General features: G+C 50.5%; 1 protein-coding gene across 2 annotated transcripts in view; it reads left to right on the forward strand.

Annotated features, from left to right (window-relative positions):
• The window catches only part of ECPAS (Ecm29 proteasome adaptor and scaffold), a 3,148,361-nt gene that overhangs the window by 1,745,570 nt on the left and 1,381,553 nt on the right, over positions 1-21,238 (forward strand). For both annotated transcript variants that reach the window (XM_069630810.1, XM_069630809.1), the window contains exons 26-27: positions 3,720-3,774; positions 4,002-4,116. In XM_069630810.1, coding sequence (XP_069486911.1) covers positions 3,720-3,774; positions 4,002-4,116 — 170 coding nt within the window. The remainder of the gene's footprint in view (positions 1-3,719; positions 3,775-4,001; positions 4,117-21,238) is intronic.

Consider the following 21,238-nt stretch of genomic DNA (forward strand, 5'->3'; position numbering starts at 1 on the left):
TGTTACTTGTCTTCCTCTCTTGTTGTGTTTGTGTAAAAGTGTTGGGATCTGTTCCAATTTATTCTCTGTTTTTCTCTCCCTTTTTTAAAACGAATTATTAGAGTGCCATCTACGTTAAGCGCTCACCGCTGTCTGAAAATAAGTAGGGCTTTACTTAAGACTTGTCTAATATTCTTTTAAGGGAGTGTATATCTTTTAGTGACCGTGTTTTTGAATTGCTTACTATTAGTGCCTGTGTGTTTTTCTTGATGTGGTTTTAAATAAATAAGTATATCTCTTTTACACCAAGCTCTGGTCAGTGTTTACTTATTCTATTGTGTTCCCTTGACCTATTGTGAATACTCTGTATACTGCCTAACTCTTCTTGAGGGAAGTCTGACTGCTCAGCCACAGCTACCAAGTGAATCTGTGTGGTACAGACTGCTACCAAGTGGGTTTACTGCCAAACACCTGTAGTCCTAAATCTTTTGCAGTGGTCCCAGAGGGAACTGCACAGGTTTCTGCCTAACAATTGGCAATAGAGGAGTGCAAATGAGTGACCCCTCGAGTTCCAGCTTTGGCGCAGACTGCTGATGGTTACTGCTGTTGGCTGGCTTCACTTTGGGTCCCATGGTTTTGCCTCTGCGCTCCCTGAGAGATGTGTGATTTACGACTGATGTTTTGGAGATTTGAATGGGCTTGTTCTGGCTCCTCTGCTACGAGAAAGCCCATACTGAACAATTGCATTCTGCGTTGCCAAATGGAATCTCGGACCAGCCCAGAGGGGATCCAAAGTCTAACTACTGAGCATGTGAGTTCGGAGATAAATTCAATTTGGTCTATATCATGAGAGGACAGGTTTCGTAGCTCAGCGACGTTTCTGAAAAGATTCAGAACACTCTGCCGGTTCAGATCGTAACTTGGAAAGTTTCCTTCTCTACATTTTAGGATAAGGGTAGAGAAGTGCCCCCGGCGAGGGTTCAGATGACGGGAGATTGAATGTGTATTAGAATTCTACAGAGCCCACTGCAAATGTGAGTTAGCAATGTTTGTGCTAGCTTGAGCGTAATACACATCTTCTTGAGCAACTTGCTGTGCAGTGAATGTAATATGGGAAGGCTGCTTTCTGAACTTGGCTGCAATAGGAAAGAAGGAATTGTGTGCTTTGGCTAAGCTTATCGCCAAATATTCATCTACTTTTTGTTTAAAATTCTCAAGCTGATCTAGCGTAGGTAGTGCATTTGGGAATATCAGCCTGCTTCAGCTGACCCCGGTTGCTTGAGGTTTTGGCAAACAAGGGGAATTGGAGGTTGGACGGGTTGAATTACTGCAGCTGATGAGTGATCTGAAATGTTGGTAAGAAAGGGTCCCATCAAAACAGGATTGTGGGCGTTTGAAAACAGCCCCACGTGGTCAGCGCTTTGTGCTTTTAAGAAGGCAAGTTGTTTGTCTGCCTCAATATTATGATCTATAGATAATACTAATTGAGACAGCGGGAAAGGGAGGCACCTGATCGTGCAACATTACCTTGTTGAACCATTCTCGGGGGCATCAAAGATTGCACGGGAGAGGGATAGGTGATGCTGGTCGAGACGCAGCTTGTAGAGGAATGACTGGCCGGGGGCAGGCCAACCAGCACTGATGGAGCCAAAGAAGATGGTAAGGGGAGATGGACTTGCTGAGCGACAGCTGGCATTTTGTCTTTTGGAGCAGTTGATTTGCCCAAGGCTTTAAAAAATGAATTCAGTGTTTTTTTAGTTTGCTTAAGATTAGCCATATTCTTTGATTTTTTTTTTTTTTTTTTATTGCAAGAGGCTTTTTTGGTACAACTTTTGGATTTCTTACTTTAAGGGCGTCTAGGTGGCTAAACCCCTGTTCTGTTTTGCGCTCAGGGACTCGGGGATAGGCACCGGAAGCACCCGGACCGCCTCTGGCACAAAATCTTGTAGCGGTTGGACTATAGGCACATGCCCATGAACAGGTGACTGAATGTGACTCATATGAGTGATTGGTCGTATGATGCCAGTGATCAAGGGCAAGGCACATGCCTCCGTAGGTATCACTTCAACAGCAGTGGGAGTGGGTACATTAGCCATGCCAGATTCACACCCTGCCGCCCCCTGTAGTGATTCATTAATCAACCTTCTCCCAGTGATTGGTGACACATTTTTAAACAATGAAGAGTTATTATGTGCCAACATCCACTTCTTCAAACTGTTTGGATTGGTGAAACACTTTTGTGTCCAGCGATTCGAATAATTTACACAGGCTCATGATAGTAGTATTGATGGCAATCAACACTGGTTGAATCATGGTTGAGTGTTGTAGAAATAAATCTGAAGGAACTGTTTGGGGTATTCTGGGTGTGGGTAAAACAAATGAATGAAGCATTGAGTTCTTAGAGTCCTGAGAATGTTGATGAGACAAGGTAACTTTACTGTGCGAGGGGTCATCAGTGGAATGATGGTGAGCCCTCCATACAATCGGGGATTCACATTGGCTGGCATGGATCGATAAGCCAGTTTGGTCCTGCACTAGTGAGGGGAAAGTGATCGGGGAAATAGCAATGCGGGAGGAAGTGAGACGTGGGCAATTTTTGGTATAAGCTAGCATTGTGATGTCAGATAGAGGACGCGGGTTTACCCTTACACTTGGAGTTCTTGGTGGGATTGATATGTCCTGTGCATGAGAGCCTTCCGGTTTATTGCTGTTACCTAGATGGGAGATTGACATTGATGAGATGGAAACAATGGATTCATCTATCTGGTCGTCAAAGGTAAATTTCGCTTTTGTGGATAAGGATGTGCCTGTTGAAATTTGAGAGTGGGCAGTATAGAAGTCATGGGGTTGAACTCCAGACTCACCATGACTGATTCGAGTCGATTGACTCAACAGTATTTGGGATAGGCTTGGGATGTTTGGCAGCATGTTTGTAGTGAGCCTATATGCCATAGTTTTAACAAGCCTGCCGACAGACACAAGGTACGGGTCACAAGGCTGAATTAATTACCAGTCGACTAGCACAGGAGCAATTTGGAAGTGTGCAAATAGACAGTTTAGTAATCCTAATACCTGGGTCAACAGATGGTCCACGGTCACGGGACACGTGTTACAAGAGAACAACAGAAAAGGAAAACAATAATAAATTAGAGGCTCGCAAAAATAGTGAAAATTAGTAAAACACCTCAATTGATACCCAAAATAAACATATAATTGTTAGTGTGGACAACTTCTAGATGTCCCAACAAACAGTGATGTAGAAACCAGAAGGAACAATACTAACGCCTAGACCCAACACAGCGCACCACGAACAGCAAACAGTACTTGTAGTACTTGCACGGTGCGCAGACCCCCGGATAGATGAAGGGTCAGATTGGGGCGTGGCCACCACAAGGGAGGGATCGACAATCAGTTGTCCTTTTTTTCTTTCTTGTGAGGACAGGAAAGCCTCAGTGTTGCCTATAAAGACGTCCTCCAGGCGGCCGTTTAGTAGCGCTGCAGAACGAGTTCAAGAAGCTTGAAGATCCATCAACGTGTCAGCCCAGCAAACAGTACTTGTAGTACTTGCACGGTGCAAGGAGGATATCTTGAGGAAAGAAGTGAGGATGCCCTCAGATTCCTCACATTTGCAATGGCTAATTTATTGATATGAGCAACATTCTGAATGATAAAGAAGTACACTTTAATTGTATATTGAAAATGTGTCATTAAAATGTCTTCTATTTTTTCTTCTTTTCTAGTCTCATCTCAAGGAGATTCAGAGTGCCTTTGTTTCAGTGCTTTCTGATAACGATGGTAAGTCATAATGCATCTTTTGTTCACCTAAAGCCAGTGAGTGTGTTATCACTTAAGTTATTTAATGGTCGGTTTCATGTAATAGACGTGTGTGCTTGTTTCTAAGAGTTTTAAAGCTAGGGCAGAGTGTGAACAGTCATTGTTGTCCATTCTGTCAGCCTGATGTGTGTTATAATTAAAATGTTAGCTGAACCTGTGGATTATTTATCAGACTTGCTTGTTTACAGAGCTTAGTCAAGATGTTGCATCTAAAGGTCTGGGGTTGGTATACGAACTGGGCAGCGAGCAAGATCAGCAGGAGCTAGTATCTACTCTTGTGGAGACACTCATGACTGGGAAAAGGTAAGTTGAATTTTAGACTTTGTTTTTTTTTTTAAACTCTTTTTATTAGTGATCAAGAGATGCATAGCTCAGTTACATTGTTACCACAATGCAGAAACGTCAAATTAAATACATATCGTACAAACATCAGGGTCACACAGTAACATCTTCCCCTGGGTTCATGTCATACAAGTACATTCTGAATGGCCCCCATATGTCTTTGGGTCTACACATCGATGGACGTGTGATGAGAAACTGCTCTTCAGCTTCATTAACATATGTTAATTCCTTAAAGTGTTTCATAGTGGGTGTTGTGTACGTGTTACACAAAAGACGCATGCGCGGCTTGCAAGCCGCGCATGCGTAGTTAATAATAAAGGCGGCGCCCGGCAGTTGGAGCCGGAGCGCCGGAACGAGCAGACGCCTCTGTGTCTGTTCTTGCGCGGTGAACGCGCGTGGGCCGCATACACCGGAGGGGCCCTCCTGACACCACGGGCCTTCCGGACCATCACACTGGCGACGAGGACGAGCCACGGCCCACTCCCGTGCCCGGCCACGAAACGTCAGTTAAGCCCGCCGCGTCTTATACTGACGACGCACCGGCGGCCATTTTTTTTTCCTTTGATCCGCTCGCCGTCACACGCGGCGACCGTGGTTGCGGCCCATCAGGGTGCTCGTGCGCCACTCGCCGACAGCGCCGACGGCGCCAGAGAAAAAAAAAATACTATTACAATTTTTGGAACCCCCACAGTCTTGCTGGTGCAAGGCTGTGGCAATCAAGAAGAAAGAAGAGGATTTGGAATCCCCACAGTCTTGCTGGTGCCGGGCTGTGGCAAACAAGAAGAAAGAAGGGGATTTCGCTCCCACCACTACCACAAGGCCACATCTACCACCTGTGAGTACCTAGCAGGAAGAAATGGGTGACGGCGCAGACGATGAGGGTGCCGCAGCCCCAGTTCCCCGCAGAGCCCGCAGCTCCCTAGCCCCCATGCCGGAGTTCGATGCCACTGGGCCCCCTTCCAAGCTAGGACCGAAGTGGCTGCTATGGGTCAAAAGACTAGACATGTTCTTCAGGGCAGCAGGGGTTGACGACGATGATGAAAAGATTGCGACTATGATCTATTCAGCAGGCGCAGAAGTCCACAAGATCTATGACTCCCTGACCATCCCTGTGGTCAATTACGACGCCGTCAAGCAGGCACTCAAAGACCATTTCTTACCCATGGCCAATGTGGACTTCGATAGGTTTGTCATGGGCGCTGAGAAGCAGTTAGACGATGAACCCCTAGACAAATTCTGCGCCCGCCTGAGACACCTGGCGTCCTCGTGCAGATGGGCCGACGAAGAGGAGATGGTCCGCAACCAACTGCTACAAGGGTGCAGCTCCGGCAAACTTCGGAGGCAGGTGTTGAGAGAGCCTGGCCTAACGCTCCAGCAGATTCTAGACCTGGGCAGAGCACACGAACTAGCTGAGGCCAGAGGCGCGAAAATGGACGCTGCCTCGCGACCAGGACACAACGAAGATGCATTTGCAGTAGGGCGGTCATCTGCGAACAGGCCAAGATGGACGCCGAGAAAGTCTGACACCGCGTCCACTCCAAGCACCGCACCATCGTGCTCGAACTGTGGGTATGACCTCCCCCACAGCGGTGACTGCCCAGCCAAGTTAAGAACATGCGCCCGATGCGGCATACCAGGCCACTTTGCCAGGACGTGCCGCGCAGCTGCCCCTGTCACAACAACGAGAGGACCAGAGAGAGCGGGGCGAAGCAATTCCCGCAGAGTGAGAGGAATTTCCTCCATTGATCAAGGCCTGCAAGATCTGGATCTCGCAGAAGAAGAGGAGGAGGAAGAGGAAGAAGTCTTCTTCATCTCCAGCATTGCGAGAGGTCCCAGCACGAAACGCCAGCCCAAGTGCACCGTCGACATCAAGGGCGTACCCACCCCCATCCTCATTGACACCGGGGCCTCCGTCTGCGTGCTAGCCACCAAACATTACGTAGCACTGCCAGGCCCACCAGAACTGGCGACGTCAACAGCGAGGATATATGCATTCGGTGGTGACACCCCCTTACCCATCCAAGGTGCATTCATCGCCCCAGTATCGCACGGACAGAACTCCATCAAGGCAAGGTTCTTCGTCACCGACGTCAGCCCCCACTCACTACTGAGCTGCGCTGCGTCAGAAGCGCTTGACATCGTGCATTTCACTTTCGGGGTATACCATGCAGATCTAAAAGGCATGTTACACAAGTTCGCGAGCCTCTTCAAGGGCATTGGCAAACTGAACGCTGACCCCATCCGACTGCACATCGACAAATCCGTAAGGCCAACAGCCCTCAAACACCGCCGAATTCCATTTCACCTGAGAGCACAAGTAGAGGCGGAATTGCAGCAGCTAATGGACCGAGACATCATCGAACGGGTAGAAGGGCCCACCCCGTGGGTTTCACCCATCGTAGTGGCCCCGAAGCCGAAACAACCAGGGGCTGTGCGCATCTGTGTGGACATGAGGCTACCTAATGCGGCCATCAAAAGAGAACGCCACCTCACGCCCACCCTGGACGACATCGTCGGCGAACTCCAAGGCGCCAAGGTCTTCTCCAAACTAGACCTCAGATCAGGCTACCATCAACTGGAACTGCACCCCGAGTCGAGGTACATCACCACGTTCACGACACACGAAGGGCTGTACCAATACAAGAGACTCAACTTCGGGATCTCATCCGCGGCTGAGGTCTTCCAGAACGCAATAAGAGGAGCGTTGTCTGGCTTGAGGGGTGTCATTAACATGTCCGACGACATTCTGGTCTTCGCCAGATCTGAGAGCGAACACCTTAAAAGACTAGAACGCACGTTTGAGAGACTCCAGGCAGTGGGTCTTACACTTCACCAAGAAAAGTGTGAATTCCTGAAAGATCGGCTGGAATTCTTTGGGTTCACCTTCCATGCGAACGGCATTTCACCTGATCCCAGCAAAGTAAAAGACATTAGAGATGCGCCTCCTCCCACATCCCCTGCGGAAGTTCGGAGCTTCCTGGGGATGGTCAACTACTGCGGCAGATTCATCAAAGACTTGGCCTCCCTGTCAGAACCATTGAGGGCACTCACCAGGAATGACGTACCGTGGCAATGGACAGCAGCAGAACAAAGATCATTCAACGCCATCAAAGAGGCCCTGTCGGAGCAGGAGACGATGGCCTACTTCCACCCCAGCCGAGAATCAGAAATCGTCGTCGACGCCAGCCCCGTTGGACTAGGGGCAGTCCTCATGCAGGCCGACGAACTGGGAGCAATGAGACCTATTGCCTACGCTAGCAAGGCCCTCACTGACACGGAAAGGCGCTACTCGCAAATCGAGAGAGAGGCCCTTGCCATCCTGTGGGGATGCAAACACTTCAGGATATACATCCTTGGCAAACCCGTCGTCGTGGTCACCGACCACAAGCCCCTGATTCCAATTCTATCAGGCACCTCTTCAAAGCCGCCTCCCCGGATCGAAAGGTGGATGCTGTCGCTCATCGAATACAGCGTCAAGCTGGTGTACCGCCCAGGCACCCACAACCCCGCAGACTACCTGTCCCGCCACCCCGGCACGAGGGACGCCCAGAATCCGGTCGAGGTGTCTGATGCAGGGGACGCTGTGCACCTCGTCGTCGAATCAGCCCTGCCTGTGGCCCTGTCGAGGGAGAACATTGCGGATGACTCAAATTCTGACGAGGCATTCCTGCGAGTGAAAAGGGCGGTTGCGACAGGGGAATGGCGAGATGTCCTCCTGAACAACGCCAGAAGACACCCAGAGACGCAGAGAGACCTGCAACTGCTGTGGAAGGCTCGACACGAACTCTCAGTGTCCGCGGACGGCCTACTACTGCGGGGTGACCAGATCGTGATCCCCCGATCCCTGGTCACAAGAGTTCTCCAGCTAGCCCACACTGGCCATCAAGGCATGGCCAAGATGAAGGCGCGCCTGAGGCTGAAAGTTTGGTTCCCCGACCTAGAACACCGAGTGACCGAGTTCGTGAAGGCATGCATACCTTGCCAAGCGGCGAGTCCGGCAGAAAAGAGCCCGCCCATCCAAGCCATGCCACGAAGCGACGTGCCGTGGGGTACCGTCCACGCAGACTTCGGGTCGACCGGCAGAGGCCTACACTTCGTAGTAGTGACGGACCAGTGGTCGAGGTACCCCGAGGTGGAGCTCGTAGAATCCACCGCCAGCGATCACACCATCCTGGCCATGGACAAAATTTTCGCCACCCACGGCTTCCCGCTCGAGATCTGCTCCGACAATGGCGCTCCTTTCCAAGGACAGCGTTTCGCCAGATACTGCGCTGAACGAGGCATCAAACACCGCAAAGTGACCCCACTGTGGCCAAGAGCCAATGGAGAGGTTGAACGGTTCATGCGGACACTTAACAAAATCTTTCGCATCTCCGTCAATGGAGGGGAAGACCTACGCCACAATCTGATCGAATTCCTCCGTGAGTACAGGTCCACCCCACATCAGTCCACCGGGATCGCGCCCGCCGAAGCCCTATTCAAGCGCATACCAAGAGGGCTGATACCGGAAGCAGGAGAGCGACGTCCGGGGGTGATTGATGACACACAAGTGGCAGCGGACAGAGCAGTGAGGAACGAGAAGGAAACAACGAGGCGGAGGCTGCCGGAAAAAGAGATAGCGGTAGGAGATACTGTTCTGGTCCGAAACCGGAAGCCAGAAGGGAAACTCTCAATGACATATGAGACACACCCGATGGGCGTCACCCACGTCAAGGGATCCATGGTCACAGCGGCGAACGCGCGTGGGACAGTGACCAGAAACGCGTCCTTCTTCAAACGCATAGGACCAGCAACCTCTAGAGAGGAACCGGACCCTGGTCGGAGACAAGCAGCAGACACCCCACCGGAAGACGCTGACACGCCCGGAGACCCTGCGGGATCAGAGAGTGTCGAAATGGGGCCGCCCAGGTACCCCCGCAGAGAGGGGCGCCGCCCTCCACAAAGATTCCAAGACTTTATCATGGACTCGGCGACCTGAGCAACAAAAGTCCGTTAAGTATATAATGTTTAGGCCACGTTGGCCCCATGTTTAATGTTTGTCGTTTGAGGGGGAAAAGGAGGGATGTTGTGTACGTGTTACACAAAAGACGCATGCGCGGCTTGCAAGCCGCGCATGCGTAGTTAATAATAAAGGCGGCGCCCGGCAGTTGGAGCCGGAGCGCCGGAACGAGCAGACGCCTCTGTGTCTGTTCTTGCGCGGTGAACGCGCGTGGGCCGCATACACCGGAGGGGCCCTCCTGACACCACGGGCCTTCCGGACCATCACAGTGGGCGGCCCAGTACTCTTCCACTGTTGTAGAATGCATTTTTTAGCCACTGCACACGAAACATTAAACAGTCTTCTGGTTCTTTCGGAGCATTTGCCTATGTCTCCAAACAAGTATTTCTGCAGGATTAGTGCAGGGGGGACTTGTGTGATTTCCTCTAACATCTCTGCCACCTCCTTCCAGAAACCCGCCACTATCGGACATCCCCAATACATATGAAATGCACCCGCCCCATCTGCCTTGTATTTGGGACATTCTCCCGACACATCCGGTGCAAACTGTGCTATTTTGGCTGGAGTAAAGTGTAGTCTATTTACAATTTTGAACTGAATTAAACGAAGGCCAGCATTCAGGGAGACTCGTTTGGTGAGTGAACAGTACCTTTCCCAAGTCTGGTTATCTATGGAGATCTGCAGATCCCTCTCCCATTTTACTTTAACCATGTTAGTCGAGGGGGAATGTGTTTGGACCGCAGCATATAGTCCCGAAATCCCCAGCCTGTCATTAGATGTTACCAACTGTACACAGGGATGAGTGGGCGGTTCCTCGGGGAAGGATGACCAGCGTCTCTGAAAGGCTGATCGCATTCGATAGTATTGAAGCACCCTAAGCGGACCCCCACCAAAACCTCTAGTAATTTCCTGCAGGGTCGCAAACCTCCCATCAACGAATAGGTCACCCAGCTTCATCTCCTCATTGGGATCCCAGGCCTCCCGCAAGCCACCGTCATGTGTAGGTGGTATGCCAGAGTAGTTCCAAAGGGGGGGTCTCCGGGTTATATGGGGACTCAACACCCAATTTTTTAAATATGGCTTTCCACGCACCAACTGTACAACTCACCGGGTTGAACTCGCATGTGTCTTTATAGCATGTGTCAAATATCACAGACTTTATATTAGTATGGTGTGTGGTGAGTGTTTCTATCTCTACGTGTGGGGGACCAGTAGGTTCATCATACCAGTACCTTGAAAATTGGGCTTGGGCCGTGTAATAGTATAACTCAAAATCAGGTGCGGCTATACCTCCCGAGGAATATGGATCAATCCGTTTTTCCCACCCTATTCTAGGCGTTTTTCCATTCCAAAGAAAGGTTGTCGCCAATGACCTAAGCCTATTGAAAAAGAGCCGGCCCGGCCATATGGGGATATTAACAAAAAGATATAGCAGCTTGGGTAAAACTATCATTTTAAGGACCGCTACTCTTCCATGCAGTGATATCGGGAGGCGGTCCCATAGTAGTAATATAGTGCTCAGGGCTTGGAGTGTGTTTTCGTGGTTGTCTGTGTAAAGCGTGTGTTTATTCCTTGAGACCACAATTCTCAGGTATCTAATGCACTCTGCAGACCACTTGAGTCCGCATGTAGAGTTGGGACACCTCGGACTTGGCCTTATTTATGGAGTATCCCGAGTGGGCAGTAAATTCTTGAATCTCAGTCATCAGGGGAGCGATATTGTTTTCAGGTTCACGAACATACAGAAGGGTGTCGTCTGCGTATAAAGAGATCAGCTGGGAGGCCCCCCTTAAATTGATATCCCTATCCGAGTGTCTGAGCCTGATCGCAATCGCCATAGGTGCTATTGTCAGTGCAAACAATATGGGTGAGAACGGGCAACCTTGCCTGGTGCCTCTCCCCAGCAGGAACAGATCAGAGATAGTTCGATTGGTCAGCACTCGTTCCCCAGGTTCCGTGTACAGCAGTTTCACGTATGCAATGAAATGGGGAGCGATACCAAACGCCTCCAGCACCGCCAACAAATAGACCTATGACACCGAATCAAAGGCCTTTTCGGCGTCCAGGGATATGGCCAATGCTTTCCTCTCCGGATCTATCTGAGCCATGATCCCAAAGAGTCTGCGGAGGTTGAGGGCTGTGGACCTGTTTGGGATAAACCCGTTCTGATCAGGGTGAACCAGGTTCGGGACCTCAGGCAGAAGCCTGTTGGCCAACACATTGGCAAATATCTTGGCGTCGGTGTTTATTGAGGAGAGCGGCCTGTAGGATGAAATGTCCTGTGGCGGACGCCAGGGTTTAGGGAGCACAGTTATGATGGCCTCCCTCATTGTAGGGGGCAAGGTGTTGCTCTGTAGTGAGTCCTCCCACACCTGCAACAGCACAGGGACTAGTTCTTCGTGGAATTCCTTGTAGAATTCCGCTCCTATTCCATCTGATCCTGGGGCTTTATTGGATGCCAAGTCTTTAATCGTCTCGGCGATTTCCTCAGCTGTAACCGGCTGGTCCATGGCCAGTCGTGCCTCCTCAGTGAGTGTAGGCAACGTCAATGATTCCAGGTATGCCTTAATTTCGGTGGGTGTTTTGGGATCCTTGTTACTATATAATTGCTGATAGAATTTAGCGAACTCAATATTAATTTCCTGTTCCCCCAAAAGGACCTCCCCCTGTGGAGTCTGTATGCTAGTGATCCGGCTGGGATGTCTATCCTGTTTCAATAGATTAGACAGCGTCCTGCCAGCCTTGTTACCCTCACCATATCTACGGGCGTGAATCGGGACCGCCATGTATTGCACCTCCCTAGTGGCTAGCCGACCATATTTTTGCAAATGTGTCTGTATCTCGGCCAATGTTGCCTTGTCTTGTGTCAGAGTGTAAGCCCCTTCCAATTCCCCAAGTTTGGGTTAGTTAGTCCCACTGATTTGGACAACAGGGTTCCCCTCAGCCACACTTTCAAAGATTCCCATACTGTGGAGTATCTGTCAACAGAGCCTATGTTCCTGTCTAGGAACTCTGCAATTTCAATGTGCAATCCTTCCACGACCCTGGCATCACAGAGCAACCCTCCAGGCATTCTCCATCTTTTGACAGGTCTGGGGGAGTCACGAAAATCGATCTCAGTCACAATCTGGGAATGATCAGACAGCGCGCTGGGTAATATCTTGCATGTCTGAACCGCAGTAAGTGCAGCTGGGGAGACAAACCAGTAGTCAATTGTAGACTGCGAATCGTATAAGGATGAGTAGTATGTATATCCTCTACTTTCCGAGTGGATCACCAGCCAGGCATCTTCAAGGGAGAGTTGAGATAGGATATTGTGCAAGGTAAGAACAGTTTTGCTGGATGGCGTTACAATCGTATTGGACCTCTCTAACCTGGGGTTGAGAGCAACATTAAAATCCCCCTCCCCCCAATTATGGTGGACACATCAACGGAAGTGACTATCTGATATACATTGGTATAAAAAGCTGGGTCGTCTATGTTTGGACCATACGTGTTAACGAGAAACACTTGTCGACCAGTGATCACACCCCACACAATGACATACCTGCCAAGGGGGTCGATTATTTTGGCCTTCCAGTGTGAATCCCAACCCTGGGTGTATTAAGGTGACGACCTCTCTGGACTGGGATGAGTAATTCGTATAGAACCTTGTTTTACCCCAACCAGGCATTATGCATTCATTAGTATTATCCATGGCATGCGTTTCTTGTAACATGACAATCTGGGCACCATGTCTGGTAATGTAGTTCGCCACCTTCCTAATTTTAGATCGATTGTTTAGGCCCCTAACATTCCATGACAGTAGCTTCATTTTTAGACCGCAACCAACATTTTCAGAGAAGTGATCGGATAATATCATACATTGTGGTAATGCACCTCACGTGGAACATGCACTGCGCCAGCACCTCCTAGATCACTTGATTACCCGTTAACCAACAACCTAGTTCTCCCCTTCTCTTACCCAGACTGGGTTTCGTAACATGAAACCCACTGCCCGCTTCAAACTGCAGGGCTGCATAGCGACAACAACTTACTGGATTCCCTTCAACCAGCCCCCCTCCCTCACCGTCTCCCCCAACTTGACGATGTTCCCACAGCAACTTGTGGAGCATTCCAGGGGTGGTCATGTTGCCTCACATGGCCAAAAACTCCGTCTCCCCAGCGCCCCACCTGTTCATAAGATTGTGAGGCTGTCTGTAGTACTAAATAAACACAGGCTAGAAAATAGAGATTTCAGAGAGGTTCGGACAGGTCCATGCAACCTTACACCTCAATCAGCTGGGCGGGGTCTGTTGTTCTGAGTGGGTCTGTCTCCTCTGGGAGGCAGGGGTATAGAGGATTCTATGTAAGCCAGGGCTTCGGCAGGGTTTTCAAAAAAGTGAGCTCTCCCAGCATGTTGAATCCTCATTTTTGCTGGGAATATTAGGGCATACGTGATTTGGCGCGCTTTCAAGAGTCTCTTTACAGGTTCGTATGATCGTCTGCTCGCTTGAACCGCAGCTGAGAAGTCTGGATAGATATGTACACGGTTTTCCTCAAATTAAAGCGTGCCGGCCCTAGCTAGTCGAAGAATCGTGTCTCTGTGTCTGTAGTTCAGGAGACGGGCAATTATCGTAAGCGGAGGTGCCCCAGGCTTGTCGGCTGGCGCTAGTGTGCGATGAGCCCTTTCAATCAGGAAATGTTCTGAAAAAGCATCAGGACCAAATAAAGATTTGAACAGTTCTTCCAGTTTCTTCTCCATTTGGTTCCTCCCAAAGGATTCCGAAACGCCGACCACACGTGATCGGGATTCGAGGTCTTCGCACTTGTATGGCGAGCAATAGTGTCCTCATTGACGGATATTCTATTTTCAGTTTCTGTAACTCGAGTGCTTTCCTTGTCGATCCTGGCCCTCATGGAGCCTATGGTCGCCATTATTTCGTCCAGTTTCACATTTACTGTCAGGAACCCGTTCTGTACCAACATCGTTAGTTTGTCCTCACGTTCCCCCAAATCATGTTCTCCAGACCCAACGGGTTCTGGGTGACTATCCGTCGTAGTATTCTGGCTCTGGGTGTTCGTGTAGGTGTCCATTGGGCCCTTCTTTCTACTTCCAGGGGTCTTGGATGACTTGCCCGACTTGTGCGGTTCCCCCATTTTAGCAAAGAGCAGTGTCTGTCTATCTCCAGTAGGAGCGTTGGTATGAAGGCAATCCCCCCAGAGCACAGCTCGTACAGGCAAGGGTGGAGGTTTAAATGTCTCTGTGCTTCGCCTCACTTCGGAGTGCACCAGTGCTCGTGAGCTCGGATGGACTGTGTTCTGCCACATATACAGTTTGTTATAGTATTGTTTCCCAGTCGCACTTGTAGCCTGGCGCGTGCAGCGCACGTGTGTTACCGGTACGTACTCCGGGGATCTAGGAGTAGGAGGCCCGGGGCCGCTCCCCACGTCTCTCAGGTCAGTCAGGAGATGGTGACTCGCAATGCCCTCACGATCTCACGACCCGCGAGGACTCAGGAGATCAGCATTTCTCCCCGCCGGTTGCCGCAGCGCCCATCTATGTCCGTCGGCTCCTCTGCCACGGAGCTCAGGATGTGGAAGGAATGGCAGCTCGGCGGGGATCAGTGGCCCCCGAGTGACCACGCCGGCTGAGCAACGGCCAGGGAGGAGGGTCCGGGGGCACCAGAGCCAGGCCCGCAGCCGAAGCTCAAACCCGCCTGCTCCCGGTACCTCAGAGAGCACGCGACCCGGATCAGGCTCCGTTCTCGATCCCGCTCCAGCGTCACCCCAAGGAGAAAGGATTCCACCCTGCTCGGTTTTTATCTTCCGCTGCCCGCAGAAGCTCGCAGCACGGCACCACAAGCCCGAACAGAGGGAGGGATCCACAGCTCCTCGCCGCCTCCACTGGTCTCAGCCAGACCCCGATCGGGTGCAAAGTCGTCGCGTGAGGCTCCTCCCCCCACCTGCGGCCCGCGGCTCCTCCACTGCCCCGGCGCCTGGGTGAATACACGTGGTTCCGGCCGCCGGATCACCACAGCGCTAGGCGTCGGTCAAACTTCACACGGCCGTAACTTGAAGGATTTAAGCCGTTTTTTCCCAGGATTTTCAGACGTTGTGCCCGGCCATGGTAGTATGTTGGTGGAGCCGTCTCACGGCTCTTAAAACGGCCTCCAAACGGATTTGTTTGATACAGTTCTTGCGGTGGAGCTGGAGCTCCGGAATCAGGCGGCCATCTTGATTGTACGCAACAGCGCCCCCCCCTTAGACTTGGTTGATGCGTCACTTAAGTTTTTCTACTATTTAATACAAAGAATCTTAAAATGTCAAAAGCAAAGGGTTTGCTTTTGTGAAAGCTGTTAGAATGGTCTTATAAAGCAGCATTTTACTATTTATATACTCTATGCTTTTGCGTTTGATTAAATTACAAATGCCCTTCTACGCCATCACAAGAAAGCTCATCTTTGCCTAAAGACACTAAATTCAAATAGGTGCTTGGTTTATAATGTGTTGTGCATGTATGGCAATTTGTGAAGAAAATGGGTAATAAGCCATTTACATATATTGAACATTTTTTGAAATCACCTCAGCACTAGATGTTGGAGTTTTAAATATTTTGGTCCCCTCCAGTTCATATTATACACTTCTGCTCTCTGGGGAACTTATCTCCTTCTTTGGGTTCTTGTTCCAACTCTTTGCAGGCAGCACCCAAATCTTTCTCCTTTCTTTTTTTTTTTTTTTGATCAAACACTTTTATTGGTTTTATTACATCATACAAGAAAAAACAGTGACCCTGAAGGGTCCGACCATCAATAATAACATAAACAGTAAAGAGTGTATGGTCCGTTTTACAACATCTTGAGGACACATTGTCAGCGTTATGCACATTCTTGCTATGCCATCACATGCTGGCCGTCGGCCTAGTTCCTACAAAAGAATTTCATACTGCATTCTCCCACTTTTCCCAGATTTTCCCCGCTTTCCTAGGACATCCCCTGGCCGCATATACCCTTCGCTCCATCGCAATGCATGCTTCCACATCATCCAACCACTGTGCGTGCACAGGGGTAACGCTCGAGCCCCACAGCCTGGCAATGTTGCGCTTAATCAGTGCCGTGGAGGTTGCAAATAATAGCCTATCGGAGCGAGACATTTCACCCTCTTCCTCCACTCCCAACAACATCAGCTTTGGATCTCTGAGCACAGTTCGACCCAAAACCTTACTGAGTGTGTCACAACAGTGCTGCCAGTATGTCGTGATGTGTGGGCAATCCCATATGATGTGAAAGAAGGTGCCCTCGTTTTGAAGGCATCGCAAGCAGTTTGGGTCTGTGGTCTTGCCCCATCTGTACAACGCTACCCGCGGGTAATATATTCTATGCAGGATTTTGAGTTGTACCAGGCGTAGCCTGGCCGAGATGGCCGTATCTCTTGGGTACATTAGGATCGTTATCCAATCTTCGGGCAATATCGCTCCCACATCCCTCTCCCACTTAGATTTTAGGCTTGAAAGCTCCAGCGTGGCAAACGAGGTGAGGACATTGTACATTACTGAGGTAATTTTGACATCTATGCTCTCCAGAACCAGGTTTCTTTCTATGGGGGTGCAGTCCGCCATATCTCGTAGTGCAGGTAAATGCTGTTGTAAAGCATGACACAATTGCACATGCCGATATCGGTCCGTGGCAGGCAGATTAAAATCCTCCACTAACCTCTCAAATGTCACCGGACTCCCCTCCCGGAACACATCTCCTACTTTGGAAATTCCCGCAGCCACCCAGTTCCGCCATTTTGGAAGTTTGCCCAGTTCCGGGATATTATTGTTCGCCCACAGTGGCTGTACTGGTGTGGTTCTCCCCTCCCAGTGTATGTGCTTGTGTGCCTCTTCCCAGACTAGCGTTCGGTGATTAGCCATTGTTTTGTTACTACTGCTGTTAGTTTTCCGGTATAGGGATTCTAATGGGGTTGTGCTGGTCCCATCGAGAGTATCGAATTTTATGTGGGGTAGCGAGGAATCGCCGTGTAGGAGGTCATTTATCACCGCCATTTGACTCGCCCAATAGTATGTCTGTATACGCGGCAATCCTATGCCTCCCTCCCAGATGGAGCGCTGCAGGATGTGGAGCGCCAGTCTTGGGTGTCCGTTATTCCACAGGAGTTTCCGAAGGATCCTGTCAATTCTGTGAAACTCTTGTCTGGGGATGTGTAGCGGGGCATTTTGGAGTATATACAGGAATCTAGGTAACGCCAACATCTTGAATAACGCTGCTCTCCCTAATAGGGTCAGTGGAAGGGCGTTCCAGTGTTTGACGTCGTCCGCAAGGCGATTAGTGACCGGGTGGAGATTCTTCTCTACATACTCGGCCAGATTCGTCGTTATCTGTACCCCTAGATAGCGGAATTGGTCAACTTCTATGCGAAATGGGCAGTCCCGTAGTTCAGCGCTGTCCACCTCTCTCAGTGGGAATAGTGTGGACTTCGACCAGTTCACCTTCAACCCACTAAAGGATTCATAATCCTTCAATATACCAATCACCACTGGGCACGAGACTATGGGGTCCGCTAGATACAAAAGCAGATCATCCGCATACAGCGAGACCCTATCCTCCCAATTTTCTGTCCACCGGAAGCCCTTCCATAGTCGAGATTCACGTAATAGAATTGCCAGTGGCTCTATGGCCAGCGCAAAGAGCATTGCAGACAGGGGGCACCCCTGTCGTGTTCCCTTGCCCAGTCTGAACGGTTGCGAAGACCAACCATTTACTCTGGTCACAGCTTCAGGGGATTCGTATAGTAGTTGTACCCATCCCAGGAACTGGTCACCGAAGCCCATTCGGCGCATTATTTCCCACAATGCTGGCCAGTGTACCGAATCGAAAGCCTTTTCAAAATCTATTGCTAGCAGGGCTAGGGGGTCCCGCAATAGGGGGGATTTTTCAATCGCAGTGTGCAGTCGGTGGATATTCATACGCGTTGACCGCTGGGGCATAAAGCCACATTGGTCAGGGTGTATAAGTGATGAGATAACTTTCTGCAGGCGGATTGCCAATGCTTTCGCCAGGATTTTGGTCTCGGTATTAAGTAATGAGATGGGCCTGTATGAGCTACACCTCTCTGGTGGTTTATCTGCTTTGGGGATCACCACTATAGTGGCCCTTCTTAGGTCCAGGGGAAGCTGCCCTTGCTCCCTCGAGTGAGTGTACATCTGCAAGAGATGCGGGATTAACGCACTCGGTTCCACCCCCTTCCATGTCTCTACCGGGAAGCCGTTTGGTCCCGGAGTTTTCCCAGGATTTAGTTGAGACATGGCCGCCCCAAGCTCTTCCTCGGTAATGGCTGCCTCAAGCAGCCCTCTTTGTGTGTCCGTTAGGCTGGGTAGGGTGATCCCGTTCAGCACAGAGAGATCAATGGGGGCTTCCGGCGACCCATAGAGCCCTGCGTAGTATTTAGCAAAGCCTTCTGCGATCGCCTGGTCTGTCCACAGCGGTTCTGAATTGTCGGGTTTGATCATCCTGACCTGTTTGTGCCCTTCATCCCTACGTTCCAGCCAGGCCAACATTTTACCCGCCTTATCGCCTGTCTCATATAATCTGGCTCGCATTGTGGCGTGTGCCTGTTTGGCATTGTCTAAGGCTACATTGTGCAGTTTTTTTTGGGCCAGGATTAAAGCTCGGTTCGTTTCGGGCAGGTCTCGCGCCAGATGCACACTTTCTGCCCGTTCCACCTGATCTTCCGCTTCGTGTAATTTTTGCATGTGGGCCTTTTTTTGCGCCGCTATCCAGGAGATGATCTCTCCCCGCAAGACCGGCTTGTACGCTTCCCATAATAAGCTCGGGTCGCCTACTGACCCAGCGTTCAGCTCGAAGTAGTTGGTTGTGGTTTCTTGTATTCGCTCAACTAGCTCTGGGAAGCCTAGATAATAATTGTTGAGGCGCCATGAGGGTGGGGGAATGGGTCGTGATGTTGATAATTCCATTAGTAGGGGAGAATGGTCAGAAATGCCGCGTGGAAGTAGTGCGGCACTAGTTACCCTATGTATCTCGGTGGTTGGCACGAAAAAGTAGTCTAACCGGGAGAGGGAAGCGTGTGCGCCCGAATGAAAAGAGTATTCCCGCTCCCCCGGGTGAAGGTCCCGCCACACGTCCCTCAGGCCCAGTGCTGATATGAAGGAGGCTAGCTTGGTGTGTAGTTCAGGATTCCTGCCCCTTAGGTGTGTGCGATCCATGCCCAGGTTCATGACTTCGTTGAAGTCGCCACCAAGGATTAGTGTGTCTGAGGAGTCCTGTGCTATCTGGGGAGTTATGTCCTCTATGAGACTTGGCAGCAGCGCGGGTGGTGCGTACACGGCTATTATTGTTATGGTTCGATTCCATAGGGATCCTGTCATGTGCACGAATCTGCCCCCCCTGTCCTGTGACACACTGGATAGAGTCAATGGCAGCCTTTTGTGAATCAGTATGAGGACCCCCCTGGAGCCCGTGGTGAAACCTGAGTGTAGTGCAATACGATAGTGGCCTCGTTTAAATAGGTTGCATGTGGAACCCGCTAGATGGGTTTCCGTGAGCATCACCACATCCGGCGCGTGTCTGTTTAATGTTTGGGTGACAAGTTTGCGTTTAATCCCACTACCCAGCCCGTTGACATTCCAAGTAAGAAAACGCAATGTTCTCGTATCATATCTGTCATGCGTCATCTGGCTGGGGAGCGGGTTGTTGTGAAGCAGAATGTGTGGGATTCCGTGGGGATGCACGCGCTAGTGTTTCGCTGTGAGGCGCAAGCGCGTGAAAGTGGTTGTGTACTGTTGTCGGACCATACATGAATAAAATTTAAAACGAACCTGAAAACAAGCCTCCAAACACGGGAGTAGATTCTTCCTCCCATCTGTTCAAACATTTGTTCCCTCGGGGGCATCTACCGCCCCGGTTGTGTTATCTATCCCCCCTCCCTATACTCCCACCCAACTTGGAGTATCTGTCGCCCGAAGTTTGAACCAGAACAAATAAACTTTAAACTAAGCCACAGTCAGTGGCCTTTGCACCATATAGCTTACGCAACTGTCCGTGGTGCTGTCGTGGGCTTCCTCGGTGTTAGACTTTGCCCGTGGGGTGGGCGGCCGTCCGACCACTGGCCTGGTTGCAATCCGTGCGTTGACCTGCCCGGGGAGGGGGCACAAGTTTACTCGATAGTAGTCCAAATCCCAGTATCGTAGTTTCGTGCTCCGTGTTGTTCCCCAGTTCAAATATTTCCCTGCGGCGGATTAGCAGGCTGTTGGTGCTGTTGTTGGCCTTGCTCCGGTGGGCGCTCCGGTCGAGGGCTGTTGCGTCTGCCTCTTCTTCTCTCCTCCGCATTCCAATCCCCTTCTATGTGCCGCTCGGCCCAGTTCCATGCCTCTCTGGGGTCGGTAAAGTGCACTGACGTGCCACCGTGGAATATTTTGAGCTGGGCCGGGAAGATCAGACCATATTTGACGCCTGCTGATTGTAAGCGTCTCTTAAGCGGGTCGAATGATTGGCGTGCTTTCTGGACTTCTTTGGTGAAATCGGGGAAAAAGGCTATTTCGGATCCGTTAAATGTGACCGTGCCCTTCGATCTTGCTAGCTGGAGTACCGTATCTCTGTCTCTGTAATTCAGAAACCTGGCAATCACTGGGCGTGGTGGGGCCCCAGGTATCACTCTGCCAGTCGGAATGCGATGGGCCCGTTCAATAGAAAAAAATTTAGAGAAAGCCTCTCTGTCATAAATGTTCATCAGCCAGTCCTCCAGGAAAAGCTCCATACAATCCCCTTCGGCCTTTTCGGGCAGGCCGATTATGCGGACATTGTTACGTCGGGATCTGCCCTCGCTATCGTCCACCCTTGCCTCCAGGGTCTTTATCCGTGCTAACATGTTCGTCACTTGCCTGTTGACGCCACGTAGGCCATCCTCGGTTTCAGAGATTCGGGCCTCCGCCTCAACCGTTCGGGCGGTCAGCTTCTGGAGGTCGTGCCGTAACAGGGACACATCTGCACCGATGCTGTCCATCTTTTTCTCCATCGAAGTCCTGGAGCTGGTGATGGCACTCATGATATCTTTCAGGGAAATGTTATCCATGGGGTCCGGGGTGAC

This window comes from Ambystoma mexicanum, chromosome 6q (genome assembly GCF_040938575.1).
Source record: "Ambystoma mexicanum isolate Mex_15411 chromosome 6q, UKY_AmexF1_1, whole genome shotgun sequence".
Lineage (NCBI taxonomy): Eukaryota > Metazoa > Chordata > Amphibia > Caudata > Ambystomatidae > Ambystoma > Ambystoma mexicanum.